This window comes from Cebus imitator, unplaced genomic scaffold, assembly GCF_001604975.1.
Source record: "Cebus imitator isolate Cc_AM_T3 unplaced genomic scaffold, Cebus_imitator-1.0 Scaffold82, whole genome shotgun sequence".
Classification (NCBI taxonomy): Eukaryota; Metazoa; Chordata; class Mammalia; order Primates; family Cebidae; genus Cebus; species Cebus imitator.
Window position 1 is genome coordinate 8,533,838 of NW_016107397.1, and position 23,155 is coordinate 8,556,992.

At 48.1% G+C, this 23,155-nt stretch overlaps 1 protein-coding gene across 1 annotated transcript in view; it reads right to left on the minus strand.

Moving 5' to 3' along the window:
* The window catches only part of SDK1 (sidekick cell adhesion molecule 1), a 982,297-nt gene that overhangs the window by 10,255 nt on the left and 948,887 nt on the right, over nucleotides 1-23,155 (minus strand). Inside the window, exons 41-44 of the mRNA XM_017533779.2 lie at nucleotides 20,282-20,446; nucleotides 15,840-15,977; nucleotides 11,685-11,805; nucleotides 7,108-7,237 (exon numbers count right to left, since the gene is read on the minus strand). Coding sequence (XP_017389268.1) covers nucleotides 7,108-7,237; nucleotides 11,685-11,805; nucleotides 15,840-15,977; nucleotides 20,282-20,446 — 554 coding nt within the window. The remainder of the gene's footprint in view (nucleotides 1-7,107; nucleotides 7,238-11,684; nucleotides 11,806-15,839; nucleotides 15,978-20,281; nucleotides 20,447-23,155) is intronic.

Genomic DNA, 23,155 nt, shown 5'->3' on the forward strand with positions numbered 1-23,155 from the left:
ATTCTCCAGAATAGACCATGTGCCAGGCCTTAAAACAAGACCCAGTGAATTTTAAAGGACTGAAAATAAATATATAAAATAGGTTTCTCTGACTAAAATAGGGTACAATTAGAAATAAATAACAGAAGAAAATGTGGGAAATTCACAAATATGAGAAAATGTAAAACATAGCCCTAAATAACAATTGTGTCAAAGAAGAAATTACAGAGAAAATTTAAAAAATACTTTGAGATAAGTAAAAACAAAACCATAACATACTAAAACTTATGAGATTCAGCTAACACAGTTCTTAGTGGGGAATTTTTAGCCATAAAGTCCTGTGTTTACAAAAAAAAGAAAGATCTCAAATCAACAACCTAAACTTCCAACTTAGAAAATTGAAAAAAGAAGAGCAAACTAACTCCAAAGCAGGCAGAAAAAAGAAAGTCATAAAGATTAGAGTAGAAATAAATAAAATAGAAAGTAGAAAAATAGAAGAGAAAATCAATGAAACTACAGTTAGTTCTCTGCAAAGATTAACTGACAAAACTTTAAACAGAAATAAAAGAAAGAAGACTCAAATTATTAAAATCAGGAATGAATTAGGGATATTAATTAACACTGCCTTTACAGAAATGAAGGATAATAACTGTATACAACTATAAGCAACTGTATCTTAACAAATTAGATTAATGAGATAACATTAAAAATCCTTAGAAAGACACAAATGAGTGACACCGACTTAACAAACAAAGGAAAAACTGAATAAATCTACAGCCAATAAAGAGATGAAATCTGTAATTAACAACTCCCCACAAACAAAAGCCTAAGACCAGAGGACTTCACTGATGAAATCTGCCAAACATTTAAATAATTAATACCAGCTTTGGAAGTAATACTTCCCAAACCATTCAATAAGGCCAATGTTGCGCTAATATAAAAATTACCCAAAGATATGTAAGACAAATAAACTACAGACCTGTATCCCTTGTAAGTATAGATATAAAAATGCTCAGCAATATTGCAAACTGAATCCAGCAACATATAGAAAGGATTATACAAAATAAACAAAGGGCATTTACTGCAGGAATGCAAGGTTTAACATCCAAACATCAGTTAATGTAATGTGCCATATAAATAGAATAAAGGACAAAAACCAACCAGACACAGAGAAACCATGTGACAAAACTCCAAACCTTTTGATAATAAAAACATTCACCAAACTCAACCAGATAAAGGGCATAAAAGTAGAAATAATCTGAAGTGGAAAAAAGTTAACAGAGCAGGCCTAACACAACTAGCCTTAGAATGTCCTGCTTTCAAAGATTACCCTTGGCTGGCATCTGGGAACTTGACTGGTAAAAAGTTCCTTTCATTGATAAAATATTTTCCCTAAATTATAAGAGTGCAGTGGCTAAACTGCACAAATAATGTGGTTTATGCTAAATATTTGCTTTCTTTCTGGAGTCTGGAGTTTTGCTACATGCTTGGCAGAGGATGCCTGTGTGACCAGCTGCCAATAAAACCCTGGGCACCGAGTTTCTAGTCATCAGTACCTACCCTGCAGGTGCAGTTTGCTCTAAGTGCAAGGCTATGGTAAAGCTGTGGTAGACAACAATTCACATATGTCCTCAGAACTCCCTGGTAGAGGATTAAGTGTGTCCTGTGTGCCTCTATAGGAGAGGACTCTTGGAAGCATGAACTGGTCTCCCCTGGACTTTGCTCTGTGCACATTTTCCCTTTGCCGATTTTGCTCCGTATTCTTTTGCTGTAATAATACATCTTAGTCATGAGGATGTGTGCTGAATTCTGTGAGTACTTCTAGCGAATAGCTGAACTTGGGAGAGTTCTTGGGGATTCCAGACACAACAAACCCAAATGTTCATCAACTGATGAACAGATTTCTAAATATGTTGTATCCATACAATGAAAATTTCCCCCAAATAAAGAAATGAAGTACTGATATATGCCACAACATACATCAGTGAACCCTGTTGAGCCCTGAAAACGTTTTGCTGAGTGAAATAAGCCAATCACAAAACCACACATTGCACGAGTCTGTTATAGGAAATGCTCAGAACAGGCAAATCTATAGAGACAGAGAGTGGTTGCCAGAGTTTGGAGGGAGAAGGGAACGGGAGGCGACTGGTAGAGTTATGGGGTTTCTTTTTGGAATGATAAAAAAGTTCCAAATTTGTGGAGATGATTGCAAAACTCGGAAACTACTAAAAACCATTGAATTGTATATTCTAAATGGGCAAAGTATATGGTATGTGAATTATAACTCAATAAAGCATTTTTTAAAAAGAAGATCCTGACTAGAGTAGGGTTTGGGACTAGGAGGGACTAATTGTCAGATGTCAGCCTTTTCAAATCACCCTGTGACACTTGGCCTGTGTTCCGTTAGACCCTACAAAGAAAGATACACTTCCCAGCTGGGTGTGGTGGCTCATGCCTGTAATCCCAGCACTTTAGGAGGCTGAGGTGGGCAGATCACTTGAGGTCAAGAGTTTGAGACCAGCCTGGCCAATATGGTGGAACCCTGTCTCTACTAAAAATACAAAAAATCAGCCAGGCACAGTGGCAGACACCTGTAATCCCAGCTACTTGGGAGGCTGAGGCATGAGAATCGCTTGAACCCAGGAGGCTGAGGTTGCAGTGAGCTGAGATAGTGCCACTGCACTCCAGCCTGGGCTATAGAGCGAGACTTCGTCCCCTCAACCAAAAAAATATACTTCTGTTCCAAGAAAGCATATGGGTAAATATGTCAAGGAAAATATAACACGTTTGTTTTCTGTGACGGAAGAAGTTCTGAACTGAAGTCAGATTTAAAAACAATGTGAAAGAGAACTGATGGAACATACAAATTGATGACTTAGTAAAAGTGGTTCAGATGCATTGAAATCAGCATGCAAGTGAAAGAAGCTAGTCACAAAAGACAACATACTGTATGATTTATTTAGATGAGAGGTCCACAGGGGCACACCTAGAGAGGTAGAAAGTAGCTAAGCGGTTGCCAAGAGCTGGGGTTGGCTGCAGGCTTATGTGGGTGGAGTGACTGCTAATCAGTACAGGGTGTTTTGCGGGCTGATGGAAATGTTCTACATTTGACTGTGGTAATCGCTGCACACCTTTGTGAATGGACTAAAAACCACAGAATTGTGTACTTCAAATGGGTGAATTGTATGATATGTGAATTATGTCTCAATCCCGCTGTTTCAAATAGTGGTTCAAAGTGAACTTTACCATGTGAGCTGGCACTTCCAAAATGATCTAAGTCCCCAGTTCCCTCTGTTGGGATCCCATGAATATTGAGTGCCTTCAAATCCCTCAAATTCATAAGCTTCAAAAGCAGGATGCAGCAAGATTACACAGCAAAGAGCTCTACAGACAAGGGAGGCCACGCTTTATCCGCCCAAGAACCTGGGAAGCACAAGATGGTCCAGGTGTGGGGATTCTTAGCTGGGACTCCACAGGACACTAGGTGGAGGGGTCTATAGAGACTTCTGGGATGCCTTGGGACCCCAGGTCATGGTGAAATTCTGCCTGAGGTGGAGAGAGTGTATGCAGCCCGTGACCCAAAAGGCACTAGGAACCATGAGGTGCATTTGTGAGAATGCTTTCCTTCAGCACAGGGCTTGCCACATGTGAACAGTGTGGCCTGGCTCCTGGGACCCTTGCCACCCCAGCCATGCTGCCTGAGACTTAGTTCTGAGAGCAGGACTGGTGGGAAAATGGGATTTCCACTTAGACGCTGAGGTCTGCCTCTTCAGTCCAGCTCATCAGTGCATGTCTCAGGGAAGACATTCAAAAACTCTTAGCCTCGGCTTTCTGCCTGTTACATGGGATGATAACACCCTCTGTGCAGAATTCCATTTAGTGTGGGTTCCATGTCCTGCCCTCTTCCCTTTTGCCCCTTTCCCCACACTCATCTCCCTCCCTCTTGCCACCTCTGTGTGTTTTTTGTATTTAGATGAATATGTGTGTGTGCCTATGTGCAGGTGTGTATGTATGTGTGTGCACATGTGTATTTAGGTATATATGTGTTGTGCATGTATGTATATATGTGTATGCATGTATGGTTGTGTGCATGTGTGTTTGTACTTGTATTTAGGTATGTATGCCTGTGTATCTGTGCATGTGTACTTGCACATGGTATATGTGTGTGGTATGTACCTGTGTGCATATGTGTGCATGCATGCATGTTTTAGGTGTGTGCATACATGTGCATGTGTACACACAATATGTGTATAGTTTTGCACATGCATATTTAGGAATGTGCATATGTGTATGTGTGCATGTATTTAGGTATGTAGGTATATATATGAGTATGTGTATATGATATATGTCTGTAAATGCAAATTTTTGCATGTACATATTTAGGTATGTGTATGTGGATATATTTAGGTGTGTGTGTATGCATGTGTGTGCATGTATTCAGGTGTACAGGTATATGTATGTGTGTGAATGTATTCAGGTGTGTAGTTACATGTATGTATGCAGTATGTATACTTATATATGCATGTGTCTATTTAGGTATGTGCATGTGTTGTGCGTGTGTATTTAGGTATGCATGTGTGTATGCATGTGTGTGCATGTATTCAGATGTATAGGTATATATATGTGTGTGCATCCGTGTATGTGTACATATGTGTGCATGTGTATTTGTGTGTGTATATTTAGGCATGTGCGTGTGTTGCATGTATTTAGGTATGCATGTGTGTGCGTGTATTCAGGTGTATAGGTTTATGTATATGTTTGCATGTTTATACATGTACATATGTGTGCATGTGTGCAAGTGTGTGTATTTAGGTATGTGCATGTGCTGTGTGTATTTAGGTATGCATGTGTGTATGCATGTGTGTACATGTATTCAGGTGTGTAGGTATATGTATGTGCATGTGTGTATGTGTACACATGTATGCATATGTGCTTGTATTTGCATGTGTGAATATGTATGGTTAGCTCAGTTCATGGGTGTGCTCAATAACCTTCCATAAAAATTTGCCGATGTTAAATCTCCAAACACACCACACATGCGAGAGGAGAAACAGACCAGTGCATTCCATTAGCTCATGTAGAAAATGCTTTTAGGTACAAGTAACTTCGGGTTCACAGATCCAATCCTGCCCGCCTGCTCTAGGACACACCTCCATGGATGCCTCCCTCCCCTCCTCTGATGTGGGGCTGGAGGAGAATGCTGGGGAGGGGAGGGGTACACTGAGCTCTGGAGACACAGGGGACTTGCTGCGAGTCAGCTTCAATAGCTGCCTGCTGGACGACCTCAGCCTCTGATCAATAGGGAGGCCCCACCTCAAGGGTGGGCAGCACAGGAGTGCACATTCATCCTGGGCCTGGCCCACAGTGAGTGCAGAAAACACACAGCAGCAAGTGTGCAGCACACAGGAACCACCCACAGCTCTGATACTTCCACAGTGCCCGGATTCTCTAAAGAGCAGCAGCCTGGCAGCAGGGACAGGCCTGGGACTGGCGCTGTGGGATGCAGCTCTTTGGTGATGGAGACTGTCTTGCTCAGAGGCTGCCCTGCTCTGCCCCATGTGCTGCTTTTGTACAGGTAGCTAGCTTGTGATAAGCTTTTTCCTTATCACAAAAAGGCAGGTCAGTTTTGCAGGATTTCACTTGACAGCCCCTCAGTTTTAGACAAATGTCCCTTTCCGAGCATCTGCTTTGCCACCTGCTGTTTTTGCCAAGCCCAAGGCTACAGCACCGACAGTGAACCCAGCGTCTTCTGTAAACAGAACACATGAAGCAAAGCAGAGCCAGCCTCGCCACACCCACCTGCTGGCCTTTCCCACGGGCAGTTCATCTACAACCCACAATTGAAAAGAAGCCATTTGATAGAGCCCTGGGGCTCAATAAGGCCTGAATTCAGGTTAAAATGAAGGTGAGACTTGTTTTAGATTAAATATTGATTTAGAACATGAGTGCCAGGAAGTGGGGCAGGCCTACGTGTCCAGCAAATGGTGGCTGGTTTTCATCCCTCTCCAGTCCTGGCATATCTGAAAGAAAAAAGTCCAGGACTGATGGGGCAACCTCTCCAATTGCTGCTTCAGCCATCTTTGCTGGTAAATGTCAGAAACTCAGACGGTGCACCTGTAGGGAAGGGGTGCTGAGCACCCCCTTGGAGCCCCCTCATGGCTGCCCTGGTGGGTGAACACCAAGACTGCACAGGCTACACACTCCACTTCTGAACTGCTGCAGGGGAGGCCTGAGGCAGGTAGGCCCTGGGGTCCTGGAGGGAGCACATGGAGGCTGACACTCTTGGGGAAGCCATCTCCCTGGTCCAGCTGCTCAGTGAGGAGAGGAACACATCCTGACTCTGAGCTCACCCTGAACCTGATACCTGACCCGGAACTGCATTGAGAAAATCCCTTTTCTTTAGCACAAGGGAGGGAGCTAGAACAGAAGCTCCCTGGGCAGGTGGGAGGCTGGCAGGGTATGTGTGGAAGCGAAGGTTCAGGGGTGAGCAGGAAGCTCCTATCTGGTGAAGGTTTCACATTTTCTATCCGTCCTGCAGGATCAGAGCTGCTGCCACTCTAACTAGGGTCTAGAGATTACCAACATATGTTTATCTCTGAAAGTGAAATGGAGAGAGAATGGGCTTCCAGGGCAGCAGTCCACGCTGGGCAAGTTACTGATCCTCCCTGAGCCCCACTGGCTCCATCCGTAGGAGGTGGTTTAGGCCCAGTTATCCCCAGGACTACATGAGATGGAGCATGTGACAGCAACCAACCGACACTGTCTGCTGGTGCCCAGGCAACACCCACACTCTGCTCTGCAATGCACCCCTCATGGAGAGTACCAGCCTTGTCTATCTCACTGCAGACTCTGGGACTTGGAAACTGGAACCTGCTCCTCCATAAACCAGCCTTGGACTGTCTAGACTGCTGGAGGCTGTTGAGCCCTGTGGGGCCCAGAGCAGGCTGTGGGGTTGACCTTGGGCTCCCTTATGTTTTTCCCAACTGCAAAATAGAGTCCTCTGTCCTTGACTCTGCCTGTGAGGATGCTGCGAGACTCAAATAGGACAAGACGGCATGAGAAGGTAGAAGTTTCCCTGCAGAAGTAGGGGTGCATGGTCACTGCCCGGAAGTAGGCACTGACACTGACCTCGGATTCTGACACATCCGCCGACTTCTCCTTGAGGCTCACGCTCTCGGTCAGCGCGGCACCATTGTACTTGTTGCAGATGTCCTCGTCTGAGTAGTGCAGGCCGCCGGGGCTCGGCCGGGGTGGGGACCTAGGATGAGGACCCATGCCACAATTACCCTCTGGGCAAAAAACGCCCTCCCCCAGAGGCCTCCTAACCTGGCACCTGGGCTTTATTGTGCTGGACTAAGAGGAAACCCACAGCCTTTGACGGCACTTTGGCAACTGATGCCAAAACTGCTGAGCACTGGCAATCTGGTGAGTCAACAGCCCCCATGTACCAGTGCCTGTCAGTGTGGGGACTGTGTTAGGCCTACAGGCACCAGGGAAGAGCTGGTCTGTGCCAGGAGGGGCAGTGGGACATTCACGTACAAAGAACATCCTGAGGACGGGACTGATGGGAGGCTGGGGAGCTTGGGTGCCCACCAGCTGCAGGCAGGGGAGTGTGGTGGAGAGAGATGAGGATGAAGTTGTGAGGAAAGGTCTGATCTGCCAGACTAAGGGATGGGAATTGTCTCCTACAGATAAGAGGGAATCAAGGAAGTTTGCACCAGGCTTGATCTCCTTGTCTGGCTGTGGAGTGTTCATCTTCTCTGGCTGATGGAATTCTAAGATGGCTCCATCACTGCCTCAACCCCATCATCCCACCCTTTGAGTGTGGGAAGGGCCTGTGATGTGCCTCTAATCAGTGGAACATGGCAGACAGAAGACTTGGTTACATTAAATGGAATGGGTGAAGAACTACTACTCCCCTCACTCCCATGATCACATGACATTATAGGAGGCCCCATCTTGGCCGGCTGGAGACAGAGATGCTCTTGCTAGTCTTGCAGAAACAGCATGTTGTGAATAGCCCATGGCAGGGGACCATGAGCAGCCTCCAGGACATGAGGGAGATGTCTAGAGGAGGGCCAGGAGGAAGCTGGGGCCCTTGGTCCTGCAGCCACAAGGAAATGCAGGCTGTCAGCAGGCTCAATGAGTTTGGGAGAGGATTCTTGCCCGGTTGAGCCTCCAGATGAGAACACAGCCCAACTACACCTGGATTATAGCCATGTGAGGCCCTGAGCAGAGGAACTAGCTGAGCTGTCCCCAGACTCCTGCCCCAGGGAGACTGTGTGGTGCTACATGGGTGCTGGTTTAAGCTATTAAACTTACGGTCATTTGTCATACAGCAACAGAAAATGAATACTCTCTTGAGAGGGGAGACTATCTGAGCTGAGTAAAAGCCCAGCTTCTATTTTTTCAGATGGAAAACTTAGAACCTGGGGAAAAACTCTGAGCACAACATTGCTGAATTTTCAAATCAGGCAGGACTGACTGCTTCCTAGTCCTCTGAAGGGTGTGCAGGGACTTGATAGTGAGAGCAGCCTGTGAGTAGTCAGACAGGCAGCTGTGCACTCAAAGGGACCGCGTCCAGGACCTCCAGCAGCCCCAGCAAGCCCCACTTCATGCTACAAGGAATGAGTGCAGAGCCAAGTGGTGGCTGCAGAGGGAGCATCTTCTCATCCCTCAATGGGAGAAGTAACCCTGGGTGATCAAGCAAGGAGAGGCTACTGGACAGGAAACCAGGCCTTGGCTGGAGACTCTGCTGGGAAGGCTGGAGGGGATGGAGACCTCTGGCTTTGTGTAGTGGGTGTTGTCTCCCTTGGAGTGTGCCTCAGTTTCTCCTGGAAAGGCCCAGTGATGGCTCAAGGGCCTTTCTTTCTCTATTTCAAAGGTAATTTATTTTGTGAAAGATGCAATGTCTCATCTAAACACTTGGGCACCTCTTTTTATCAAAGGAGCTAAAATGGTGTCTTCTCCACAAAGAAATTGGAAGCACAACACGTGTATTGGAGAGACAGAAATCAACTGTGTCTGTATTTCAGATATTTTGGGAATGACACTATAGGATCAATCTCAGGTGTCCCTGCCCAGAGCCTCTCCCTCCCAGCAGATAATCCTTTCCTTCAGTCACATTTGGGATCTGATATGGTTTGGCTGTGTCCCCATCCAAATCTCATCTTGAATTGTGGCTCCCATCATTCCCATGTGTCATGGGAGGGACCCAGTAGGAGGTACTTGAATCATGGGGGTGGGTCTTTCCAATGCTCTTCTCATGATAGTGAATAAGTCTCACATGATCTGATGGTTTTATAAAGGGGAGTTCTCCTATGCAAGCTGTCTCTTTGCCTGCCGCCATGTAAGGTGTGACTTTGCTCCTTGCCTTTTGCCATGATTGTGAGGTCTCCCCAGCCATGTGGAACTGTGAGTCCATTAAACCTCTTTCCTTTATAAGTTACCCAGTCTTGGGTATGTCTTTATTAGCAATGTGAGGACAGACTAATACAGGGTCCTACTGCTAGGACTGAAAAGGTGATGGCTTATTTAAAAACCGAAGGGAAGGATCTATTTCCTTTGCCATCTTAATTTTATTTTGTCCTTGGGTCTTAGCAGGTTCAGGGGAGTTTGCAACAGGCCCTACTGGGAAGTTCAGGGCTTAACTGGAGTCACTGACCTGGGTGGACAAATCAAACCAAAGAGCCCCTCTCCCTGGGCAGTGTGCAACTTGCTGAGCAGGGAAGCAAACTCCCAGCTGGTGTTAGACCACCCAGAAGTCTCGGCCTGCGCTCTGTGCTTCCATCAGCTGGAAATGATAAGGCAGTGGGTTCTGCATACATGAATGCATATTGAGAGGTGTAACCTTAGAGCTTTAGAGACGGCCACTTATAAATGATCAAGGGTGGAATGCCTGAGGGCAGGGGTAAAATCCTCCCAGGCCCAGTGGCCCCTGCAGACTCACACAGCTCCTTAGGTCATGAGCTGGGCTGGGGAGCCTCAGAGATGGAGCCATGTAGGCAGAAAATCTTCCATCTTCCACCCTGACCTGCTCACGCCCCTCCATGGCTGCCCTGAAGCATCTCAAATACTTCCTGTCTCGGGGAAGGCTCTTGGTCCCCACCTACCCAAGAGCTCTTCTTTAGAAAGGGGTTTCTGGGATTGCCTCCCCGTAACACCAGGTAAGACCATGCTCACAACTCCTTCCCCTGGAACCACATGCAGACTAGTTCTGAAGATACGAGGTTCCTTCCTGGTCTGGAGCCCCCTCTGGGAAATGTCTTTGTGGGCTGAGAACCTCCAACCTCACCATCAAATGATGTTTCTTTTTCCTAGGAAGCAGATGGACTTAACGAACTGAACGAATGTCTATTCTTGGGCAATGTGCTTGAAGGCTGTGAGTGTCTCTTCTCAGAACTCAGAAGACAGATTTGCAGCAAGGGAGCAGGGCATATAATATTTTTTAATTCTCAGTGACAAGTTACTCCTGGCCTTGAAACTACCTGTGGTTGCTTTTTCATGTTTCTGTTACATGGCAGGAAAAACTTGCCTCCCAGTAGACAAATGAAAGATGTGATCAGACGTCACCACCACCATCTGCCTCCAGCCTTAGGGAAGGCCTTGTGGGGTGGCAGCCTGCGGTGCTCTCGACTGGCAGCTGTGGGGCTGGCAGAGGGTTGGCCGCTGGGAGATGGCCCCCTCCATGCCTCGGCAGCATCCGAGTGATCTGAGATTCCCAAACTGCAGTGGAGGGCGGGGGTGGCATAGGGACTCTCCAGGCACTGCTGGCCCCTGCAGCTTTATAGACAGTGAAGGGAAAAGGAAACCCTTGGGTCTCTCTGGGTCTGGAGGATGTGTGATTTCCATGCTCTTGTAACTAAGTGTAATCCAAGGTGAGTCTGGCCAAAGGAGAAGAGCTCTCTCCACCCCGATGCTGGGGCCCCCCGGGAAGGCCCCGACTGTCTGTTCTTCAGGTGAAGCGTCCTCAGGTGTTTGAGGTTTTCCTTCCAGACACTCAAGACCCCTCCCCAGTCCTGGCCCTTCTCCTTAGTCAAGGGTACTCAAATCAGAGGATGGCGCTCTCCACATCAAAAAGGCAAACTCAGGTCATCCTCTCTCTTCTTTGGGAGAAACCCTGTTTCCTGCTGGATTTAGGAAAAGGATTAAAAGCTAAGAGGTTTTGGTAGTGAAAATCCTTCTTGCCCACAGTCACATCCACATATGAAATGGCAATGTGAATCAGCACAGAAAACTTTGGAATACACAGAACAATGAAATCAGCAACAAGCACCAGGTTTGCATGCGAGGACACCTGGTTGGGCCTGCGGCAGCCCAGGTAACACCTCCGTGAACTAGGAACGCTCTGATCTAAGGTGCCCACAGTGGACACAGAAGGCTAGCCTGGCAGCCACTGGGTGTCCCAGGTCCTTCCCACAGACCTGAGGCCCTACCTTCTTTCTAAATCTCCAGAGATGCCCTGAAAACATTTCCAGCCACTCTGCCAACCCTGTCTCTCCTACACTCAGGGCTGCCCCTGGTGGGCTTGGGATCTCACCTGCCAGTGGGTTAGGTTTTGCTTCCTGGAACCATGGCTGGGTGGGGGCAGGATGGGGGATGCTGGAGGCACCAGTGGGCATGGGCCATCAATGGCAGCACCCCAGCCCTGCAGCTCAGGTCCCTGGGTGGGTGCGGCATACTGGGTCACAGCACTGCCTGCCTACCTGGTCCCGTTCTTCTTGGAGAAGGTGCTCTTGACATTGAGGTGGCGACTGCTGAGCTCCAGGGCAGCAAATCCTCCATTGTCCAGGGTCACAGACTCCTCCATGGTGGAGATGCCCTTCCCTAAAGCCAGGAGGGAGAGCAGGAGAGACATGTTACTGGTGTGGCCACCGCAGCTGTGCCAAGCCAGTGCTGGCCAGCAAGGCAGCTCCTGAGTCCTGCTGCATGCAGAGCCCAGAGCTGGGGACACCTGCTTCAGTCCCCAAGGCCCTTAGGGCCAAGCTGGGGAGAAAAGCTAGGTATTGATCAGAGTGTTGGAACAAAGTGACAATATTAGCATTTCAGATTGTTCTGCCTGATCCTAAAATACCAGCATTCTTGCCAGTGTTTTATGAAAATATACTCAGAACACATGAACTTTTTTTGATTTTTTTTGTTTGTTTGTTTTGGTAGAGATGGGGTCTCACTATGTTACCCAGGCTGGTTTTGAACTCCTGGCCTCAAGCGATCCTTCTGCCTTGGCATCTCAAAGTTCTGGGATTGCAGGTGTGAGCCACTGCACCTGGCCAAGAATGCATACGCTTTTTAAAAGCCAGGGAAGTTAAATATTTAATAAATTTCAAAATAAAAATTCACAACCATTTAACAAAACAGGAATTAAAAACAAATGTATGGGAGTGTGACAGCTAAAGAAAGGGTACAGGCCTTCCTTCTGAGGTGATACAAATGTTCTAGAATTGACTGTGGTCATGGTTGCATGTATCTGTGCATTCCCCACTGAACCGTACCCTTTAAAAAAGAGTAAATTGGCTGGGTGCAGGGGTTCACGCCTGTAATCCTAGCACTTTGGGAGGCCAAGGCAGGTGGATTGCTGAGCTCAGGAGTTCAAGACCAGCCTGGGGAACACAGAGAAACACCATATCCACTAAAAATACAAAAAATCAGCCAGGCATGGTGGTGCGCGCCTGTAATCCCAGCTACTTGGAAGGCTGAGACATAAGAATCGCTTGAACCTGGGAGGCAGAGGTTGCAGTGAGCCGAGATTGCACCACTGCACTCTAGCCTGGGCGACAGAGTAAGACTCTGTCTCAAAAAAAAGAGAGTAAATTCACAAAGTTACAAATACATAGCAAAACATATTCTAAAATATATCAACAGATCAAACAAATAAAAATAAAGTTTTGAAAAATCAAATAACTTAAAAGAAATTCCACTGGCTTTTCTCATCTCATTGTGCAGGAAAGTCCAAGGCCTCCAAGTTGCTCCCAAGCTTGGCCTGGTCTGTCCACCCTGCTGACCCCCATGTCACCTTCTAGCCCTCAGCCCCTCCCCAACATAGGTTTCTCCCTCGGGGATCTCCTTCTTGCTGGAAGCTCCTTCTCCCAGTATTTTCTGGGCTTCTCATCCCTTCCTGCAGTGCACAGCTCAAATGCCCTGAGACCAGAGGGGTCCTCCCTGACCACACAGAGTGACCTCTGTTTCTCATACCTATGTACATATTTGCTCTTCGAGGTGCAGACTTAAGTCTATCATGTTCCCCAGTGCCCCCACCGGCCCTCAAGTCAGCACCTACTCACATACTAGGGGCTTAGCAGGTATTTGCTAAGTGTATTGACATTTCTAAACCCCAAGAGGCTCCTCCCCCCTTTGATGTGCCTTAAACCTTAATGCTCTATTTGTGTGTAACAGAAGAACACAGAGCAGAAAATGAAAGATGGGCTTGTCTGAGAGAGGGGATTTGGGATGATGGGAGGTGAACAGGTGGAAACCAAGATCAGAAAGGAATTCAGATATGGATGGGAGGATAAGAAGTGAACACAGGAAGGGGTGTCAAGGGAGGCCGTAACAGCAGAGGTTTAAGTTTTGCATGTCTCCTGGGCAGGACGGGAGACATTCTGGAAGATAAGTATTATTTTCTCCAGGCTTCAATTATGATGTTAAATTAATACTCCAGGGTGAGGCTGAGCATCAGAAGCTGCAGGTCAGATGTGCCTTTTCAAGTCTGTTTTCCAGATGGAGGAGGAGAGTGAAAGGCAGGGAGATTTTCTATGCACCAGACACAGGATTCTGTAATAGCATTAACTCGGGAAAATGACACGCCATTCATACATTGTAAATCCCACAGGAATAAAATCTGATTTATGAACACTTGTTAGAAGTGAATTTATACAGAAAAAAAATAAATCCTTTCTCTGAGGGATGAATTGCTTGACATTATAGAAGCAAATTCGGAGGCATTTTAGGGGCCTGGTTTTTTTAACCCCTCTGGCACAAGGACGGTGGGACTTGGTAGCTGGGGTCAGGAACCTACTCTGCCCAGCTCTTTGGCCCAGAGGGCTAATGCAGCCAGCTCCTCTTTTTAAGAACAGCTCATCAGGGATCCGCCTTTCCAAAAGGAGAAGACCCAGTTGATGGGAAACCCTCCAACCAATGAGCTGGGCTCAGGAAGAGGTCCGGCCCAGTGGGTGTGGTGATATCATAGAAGTGACTGTGCTCTTGGGCTCAGTTACAGCTCTGTTGGATGCTCCATGGGATCAAAACAGGCCGGGGTCTGTGACCCATGCCTGTAATCCCAGCACTTTGGAAGGCTGAGGTGGGAGGATCACTTGAGCCCTGGAGTTCAAGACCAGCCTTGCCAATGTGGTGAAACCCCACCTCTATTTAAAAAAACAAAAAACAGGCTTCGGTCTAGAGCTCAGTTACATACTTGTTATCCAAAGAAGTGGTCTCACTGGTAATTATGAGGTTTGTTAAATTGAGGGTAATGAAATGTACAGGCTGAGCTAACCTTGAGTGTTCAGAATGACGTTTTGTGGTTGTGAATGTCACCACCGTCCACGCAGGCAGGAAGATAGAGCGTGTTTAGCATCTGTGACGCTCTCTCATGTACCTTCCCTGTTTATATCTCTCCACCAAGAGGCAAACACGATTCTGCCTTCTGGAAACTTCCATTCACTGTGGGTGTTCCTGGCCTTCATGTGTATGGAATCACAAGGTCTATGTTCTCTGTGGCTGGCTTTACCCTGCGTTCATTTGTTCCTTTACTAACGATAGTGATTCATTCAGCGATAAATGCTTATTGACAGAATGTCTGCTCTATGCCTGGCGTGGAACTTGTGCTGGAAACACAGTAGTGACCTGGCTTAGAGCTGGAGCACAGACCCAAGGCAAGGTTCAAGCTGCAGTGGGAGAGAAGAGCTATGTCATGGAGATGTTTCTGTGACAGTCTATGAGCCACAGCAAAACATCAACATCTGAGGTGTGCCCAGTTCACTGTTTTTATATTACATAGCATAAGATGCCTCCTGTTTATACTTTTTTTGTAAGAGACAGGATCTCGCTGTGGTGCTCAGGCTGTAGTGCAGTGGTGTGATCATGGCTCACAGGCTCAGGTGATCCTTAGCCTCAGCCTCCCAAAGTGCTACAGCCTCCCGAAGGATTACAGGCATAAGCCACCATGCCCGGCCACATCTCATGCTTTCTAATTGTATTATAAAACGTGATTAGGCCAGGCATGGTGGCTCACATCTGTAATCCCTGCACTTTGGGAGGCCAAGGCGGGTGGATCACTGAGGTCAGGAATTCAAGACTAGCCTGGCCAACATGGTGAAACACTGTATCTACTAAAAATACAAGAAAATTAGCTGGTCGTGGTGGCGGGTGCCTATAATCCAAGCTACTCAGGAGGCTGAGGCAGGAGAATTGCTTGAATCCAGGAGGTAGAGGTTACGATGAGCCAAAATTGTACAACTGCACTCCAACCTGGGTGACAGACTGAGACTCTGTCAAAAAAAAAAAAAAAAAAAAAAGAAAGTAAAAAAAAAAAAAAAAAAAAAAAAAAGCAATTGCATTTGAGTAAAGGTACAGAGTGGGGATCTCTGAAGCTGGATGACTCAAACCCCTTATCCAAGACACATGGCTAATCTGAGTGCAGGCAGGGTCAGCATCTCGGTACTGAGGCCTCGAGGGCTTGCTGGGCTGTACCTGGCTGCCCCCAGAAAGAAAAGCTATTGCATCTCTCTCAGCACCTACAGGCAAATGAAATGGAAAAGTGGACACTGGCCTGGCAGATGCACCAGAGAAGAATGAATATCACGTTCTGGCCGAGTGGCACAGTGGGACACGGGAGGAAGGGGAGGAAGGGGCCAACACCGCACCTGTGCTGCAGTTCTTGTACTTCTTATTCTGCCCGTGCAGGACGAGGGCGAACACCACCAGCAGGATGATGATCAGGCTGGACAGAGCCATCACCAGGAGGAACCACCACTCCTCATAGAACGGGGCTTCCACTTGAGCTGCGAAGTGCAAAAGACACAGATACACAGTGATGTGGGGCAGACACTCCAGGTGCAGTCACCTCCCGAGAGCCAGGTGGGAGGTGGGGAAGGCTGGGGCGGATAACTCCCAGTTACAGGTGAGATGAAACCACTGTCCAGCCCGGCGGGTGAACTTTTCCCATGGGACAAGCTCAGGAAGTACCATGGGTCCTCAGCAGGCTTTGGGAATTCAGCAGTCCCCATTTTCCACCTTTTCTATGGAATCAGGTTCCAGGCTCCACTGTCCCCCAAGCTGCCCCATACCCTGGAGACTTCTCATCTTTGCCCTTGCCCTGACCTTGCCCACCAAAACCGCCCTTCCTGCTTGCTTTCTCCTAATTTCATCTGTTTAAAAACACCATCTGATACGGTGCAATGTAGAGATACCATCTCTAAACACACACACACACACACACACACACAAACAGAGCCAGGCACAGTGGCATGTGCCTAAAGTCCCAGCACTGTGGAAAGCTGAGGTGGGAGGATGCTTAAGCCCAGGAGTTCAAGACCAGCCTGGGCAACATAGCCAGACCCCTTTCTCTACAAGACATTTAAAGTATTAGCCAGGTGTGGTGGTGCACCTGCAGTCCCAGCTACTCAGGAGGCTGAGGTGGGAGGATCGCTTGAGCCCAGGAGGTCGAGGCTGCAGTGAGCCATGATCACACCACTGCTCTCCAGCCTAGGTGACAGAGCAAGACCCTGTCTCTACAAAATAAGCAAGCTAGCAAACAAAAACGTTGTCTGGGTTCAAGTGAGGATGGAACAAAGCGCCCAGACTTCCTTCTCTCTCCTGGTACTAGGACATCCCTGAGACAGCTCCAGGTCCCCTGTCTTCTCTGTCACCACCTCCTGCCTGTGCCACAGCACTCACTGTCCACCTGTTATGCCTCCTCCTGTCTCACTCAGATCCATGCTTTACATCACCCAAGAGAGATCTTCCTCAGATAGAAATCAGTCTTCCCCTCCATCTAAAATCCTTCGGTGGTTCCCATCAGCCACGGGGTTACACCCTGAGCCCACAAGGCCCCCGAGGACCTGCCCCTACCACCTGCATGTGTGTAGAAGCCCCCGCAGCAAACACGCACTGTGTGATTTTCTCCAACTGTTGGCCCCTCCACAGACCAGGAACCCCTCAAGTCTGGGGCTGTGTTTTATTATATTTTCTGCCTCTAGCAAAAAAACAAGCTGAATGCCTAGTCCCATCTTTAGATGTGTTTTTGAGAAATGAACAGAAAAAAATGCATTTAAAGGAGGCTTTGAAGGACACTCTTCTTCCTTCTGTCTTCTTCTGCTAACTAAGAACAGAAGAGTGGGAAATTGTTTCTTGGGGTGCTGGGTAATCCTGGCATCCCATTCAGGGCCTTCCATGGGCCTCTGCAGGGGAATGGGTTCTGTGGCACTGGAAGCCCCCCAGAACACAAAGCCTTTCACAGGCAAAGCCCAGACCTTGCCCCCCAGCCACCAGAACCCTTCCAAACACAGCCACCCAGAAGCTTCTATATCTCATGAAAGAGGACGTATACACACTGGGAAGAAAAGCAGGGAATCGGTTCACAGGGATCCTTAGGAGATGATGGTACTTTCAATCCAAAAGACAGAAGTGGGTTTGCGGGCCACGCATTCAGTACTCCATACAGCAAGTCTGACAGATGCCACACTGATCACCAGCCAAGTGGCCTGGAGTGGGTCTGGCCCTAGCACCTGGCAGGAAAGAAAGGCCGCCTGTTCTGAAGGACTCTTACATCAGGTGGGACACCCTGGCTGCCGGGTCTGGCCTGGTCCTGACGCCAGCAGGTGATGGCTGTCGGTTCCGTGAAGGGTGTGATGAGCTCAGTGCAGTCATGGCAAGGCCAGCTCTGTGCGGACAGTTTCAGAGACACCTGAGCCACAGGCCGGGGGAAGTGGGGCCAGGGTGTGTGTTCCGCGTGAGGAGCTTGCTTTGTGTGCATGTGGAATTGCTCTGTATCAGTTTTCCATGGATAAAACTCATGCAGCAAATCTTGAATCACTGAATTAGGATGAAGGGTGCTAGGGGTTCCTTATTCTCTCTACTTCGAGGTATGTTTAAAATATTCATAATTAAAATTAGGGAAATGAGAAATCTGTACTTTTTCTAAATCTTAATCATTAAAAAATCAGTGGTCAGCCGGGTGTGGTGATTCACTCCTATAATCCCAGAACTTTGGGAGGCTGAGTTGGACAGATCATTTGAGGTCAGGGGTTCGAGACCAGCCTGGCAAACATGGTGAAACCCTGTCTCCACTAAAAATACAAAAATAAGTTGGGTGTGGTGGCACATGATGGTAATCCCAGCTGCTTGGGAGCTGAGGCAGGAGAAATCACTTGAACCCAGGAGGTAGAGGTTGCAGTGAGCTGAGATCATGCCATTGCACTCCATCCTGGGTGATGGGAGATTCCATCTCAAAAAAAAAAAAAAAAATCAGGTGGTCCTCTGGGTCCCTTCTCACAGCCCCTCTTACAGAGTGACCCCAGAATTCAAGCATGTTCCCAGGCCAGGGTACCAGGCTTAAGGCCCACACTTACCCACAGGCAAGCACAGGAGTACTTGGTCCTTCCTCCAAATTCATAGCACACTAAGGCCGAAGGCTATGTTCCATTTCAACAAGTGTGGTCAGTAGTTCAGGCAGCTCTAACGCAGAAGAGAGGAACAGCTTCTTCCTGGTCCCAAGAAGAGGACCAACGGAGCTGGCCCTGCCTGGGGCTTCTGGCCGAGGCTCTGCTGCCCTGACCTCAAGGCCTCCCTGCCATTTGTGCTGCTGAGAGCCCCTCTCCTCAAATACAGCCCAACCCTCTCTTAACCCACAGCATCCTGACTCGCAGCTGGTCTGCACAACAGAATCACTGCAGGGTGAAGAAAGTCATGCCCGGAGCCACGGAAGTCACTGGGGTGAGGGCCCAGTGAGGGTGTGTATTTAACCTTCTCAAGTAACCCTAAATTGCAGCCTGGTTTGAGACCCTCCCAGGCACATGGGGGTTTGGGTGTGGGGCATGACCAGGGACCAGCTTTGCCACCCCTCCCTGCCCCACTCCCTCACCATGGCTCTTCAGTGTCCAGGACTTTTTCTCCACCACGCTTTGCCTCCTGCAGGTTTTCCTTCCCCTGTGGGAGGCTTTGGGAACCTTCCTGATTCCCAGGCCATGTCACCGCCCCTGCCCTGTGTGTCATAACCCCTGCCATGGCTGCCGACTGCAGACACGTCTATCACCTAACACATGTGCTCCAGGGGAGGAAGCCTTGACCTGGCTTTCTCTACCACTTCCCCCCAGAACAGACCTGCACCCACAGTGGCTTCTGGAGCCTGCAGCACCTCATAGTGATGAGCAAGCAGAGAAATGCCCAGCCTGGGAGTGGCAATACCTCCACCTGCACCTCAGGGATGGTGACACTGCTCACCTCACTCCCAGAGCAGCTATTGTCCCCGGCCCCTCTGGTGGCTCTCAGGGAGGCCCCGGGAAGACATGACCTCTTGTCAGGTACTTGTGGGCTCCCCCATTGCTGCTGGGGTGGTTCGTGTCCCTCCAAATTTCACATGTGCTCCCCGGCAAGGATGCATCAGCTAACACAGAGGCTCAGGGCTCTGCTTTGCTTGGGAATGCCTTTGCCACAGAGGGGACACTGTGGCTCAGGCTCATGCCTCTGACACTTGCATGTGTCTCTGATTTTAAAACCTATGACGAAACACATGAGGAATTGCTGGAGCACAGCGTGGACACAAAGCCCAGAAGGGGCCTTGCTGGTGGGGGTAGGGAGGCTCCGGGGCCTGGGGTCCTGCCAGAGGGGGGAAGAGAGCTGCCCAGGAGGATGGGTGGCACTGGAGAACTGCCCAGGAGGATGGGTGGCACTGGGGAGCTGCCCAGGAGGAGGGGTGGCACCAGGGAGGTACCCAGGAGGATGGGTGGCACTGGAGAGCTGCCCAGGAGGATGGGTGGCACTGGGGAGGTACCCAGGAGGATAAGTGGCACTGGGGAGGTACCCAAGAGGATGGGTGGCACTGGGGAGTTGCCCAGGAGAATGGGTGGCACTGGGGAAGTGTCCAGGAGGATGGGTGGCACTGGGGAGGTACCCAGGAGGATGGGTGGCACTGGGGAGGTGCCCAGAGACTGACAATGCCCTCCCTACTGGCAGGCTCTTTGGGCAGAACCCTCAACTAAGCTGGAGACACCTAAAGCAGCAGGTGCGGGGGTCCCTTTCGTCCCCCTTGACTCCATTTCTCCTTCTGGTCCTTCAGAAGAAGACAGACCTCCCTGGAAGGGCCTACCTGACACGGCCGTGGAGGGGCTGCTGGGCTCCCCGTAGCCTGCCTCATTCACAGCCACCACCCGGAACTCGTAAGTCACTCCTTGCCGGAGCTTATCCAGGCTGAGGGTATAGGATGTGGCACTCCGTGGGATGTCCTTCACAAACATGTCCCATAAGCCTTCATCTGTAAGAGGACAGGGAGGCAAGGGCAGAGGTTAGAAGGGCGAGCTCCCAGGTGCAAGCCCCATGCACCTGCCCGGTGGGTCGGCTCGAGGCAGCCCTGATGAGGCATTGGGAGCACTGGATTCGAAGTGAGTGCTGAATGGGGATGGAGTTTCAGTTTTGCAAGTCGAAGAGCGCTCTGGGGACAAATGGTGGGATGGCTGCAGAACAATGTCAGTCTGCTCAGTGCCACTGAATTGTACACTTGAAATGGTCACAGTGACAGATGTCAGGTTATGTGTATCTTACTGCAGTAAATATGTATATGTATGATTTGTTATAAACCTCATAGATAGGAAAACATTAACAAACTTGAAATTAAAGCCAGAAAACTGACATAGAAAGTTAGAAGCATATGAGTTGGGTTCTGAGGCATCTCTCTAGCCACAGAGCAAAAAAAATGTGATCAGTGAAATCTGTGATTTAAAAAAACCATGATGATCCAGGCACAGTGGCTCATGCCTGTAATCCCAATACTTTGGGAGGCTGAGGTTATAGGAGTGTTTGAGCCCAGGAGCTGGAGACCAGCCTGGGCAACATAGGGAGACATCATCTATACAAAAGATACAAAAAATTAACTAGGCATGGTGGCGTACACCTGTGTTACTCAGGAGGCAGAAGCAGGAGGACTACTTAAGCCTGGGAGGCTGAGCTTGCAGTGAGCTGAGATTGTGCCACTGCACTCCAGCCTGGGCAGGAGAGTGAGATCCTATCTCAAAAAACAAACAAAAAAAGAGCTTTGCAATTTTTATGACTTTACATTGTGACAAGAAAGAAAAACAGAGAGAGAAAGAAAGAAAAGAAAGAAAGAGAGAAAGAAAGAAAGAAAAAGAAAGAAAAAGAAAGAAAGAAAGAAAGAAAGAGAAAGAAAGAAAGAAAGAAAGTGAAAGAAAGAGCGAGCGAGCCTATGGCACTATAGCATCAGAGTGAAAGGGCTGCTGGAGCCTGGGGCCAGACAGCCTCTTTGTAAAGTCTGGCCTCACGAATTCAATTAGCTGTGTGACTTTACACAAAAAATGGAACTTCTCTGAGCCTTGTCTGTAGAATGGTGATAACGAAGGCATCTTCATCATAGATTTGCTTCTAGTATTAAATAAGTTAATCTTTATGAAGTGTTCAGAACAGTGCCTCATACATAGTAAGTGCTGCACATGTGTTTGGCAAATAAAATATAAATTCACTTCTAAGAAGGCTGTTTGGTAAAAAAGTGGGCTCAGAGTCCAAAACGTTCATTTGAAGTAGCAATCCTTCATGAATTGTATTTGCTTTTATAGACACAAAAGCAGGAAATGTGGTGAGGGAAAACCCATTTGAATATGTGTGCACCCGTGCTGACTGCCTCATGGGCACTGAGACTGCTCTGGAAACCAACCTTATCACACACCTGGAATCACCAGGTACACTCAGATGGATTAGCCCAATGATAAACAGGAAGAAAATTGCTATTGCCTCAGTCTGTATTTGCAGAGGATTTAGACTTTGCACCAACTAAGTCCTTACAGTCACAGGTTAATGAGGAATAGATGTGAATGAGATTTTAAAGGTACAAATCTCTGTACCGGCAGAAAGGTAGTATAATATTGATCTTCCCTCCCTGCCTCCCTCTCTGCTTGCTTTCTCTCTTGCTCTTTCTTGCATCTCCTCTCTTCCTCTTTTCCTTTTTTTTTTTTTTTTTTTTGATACAAGACCTTGCTTTGTCCACACAGGCTGGAGTGCGGTGGTGCAATCATAGCTCACTGCAGCCTCAACCTACTGGGCTCAAGCAATCCTCCTGCCTCAGCCTGAATAGCTGGGACTACAGGTGTCCACCACCATGCCTGGCTAAGTTGTCAATTTTATTTTCAGTGACAGGGTCTTCTTATGTTGCCCATGCTGGGCTCAAAGTTCCAGGCTCAAGCCGTCTGCCTGCCTCAGCCTCCCAAAGTGCTGGAATTATAGGCATGAGCCACTATGTCTGGCTGTTATTTCTAAATCTTCTCATTTACAGCCATTTTTCACCAAGATACTCATCACCACTAGTAATATCAGAATGGCAAGCCAGAATCTAAGCGTCTCTTCTTCCTTCTGGGATGCTGAGGCTCACACACAGAATGCTGGTTCTATGTAGTTTATGCTGGCTGAATGTGGTTTATATTGTTGTATGTGAGTTTCGCATCAGAATGGTCAGGGAAGACTCTCTAGCCATTCACTCATCCATCCATCCATCCATCCACCCATTCACCCTTCCTTCCTTTCATCCATTCATCCATCCACCCCATCCATTCATGCATTCATCCACCCATTCACCCATCCATCTATCCAATCATATATTCATTCATCCACCCACCCACTCATCTACCTACCCATCCATCCACCCAACCTTCCTTCCTTCCATCCACCCACCCACCACCTGCTCACTAATTTACCTACCCGTCCATCTGCCCACCCACACTTCCTTCCTTCCAATCAACCAACCACCCAATTCCCCCCAACCCCCATTCATCCCTCTTTGTATCCCATGGCTCTTCTCAGGGCCTAGTACAAGCCGTAATAACCACCACTATTTTATTTACTGCTTACTGTGAGCAAGTCACTATTTTAAGGGCTTTAAATATGGAATGAATTGTATTTTTCCTCTTAAACCATAGACAATTTTATGTTGTAATAGACAATAAAGACCAAATACAGACTC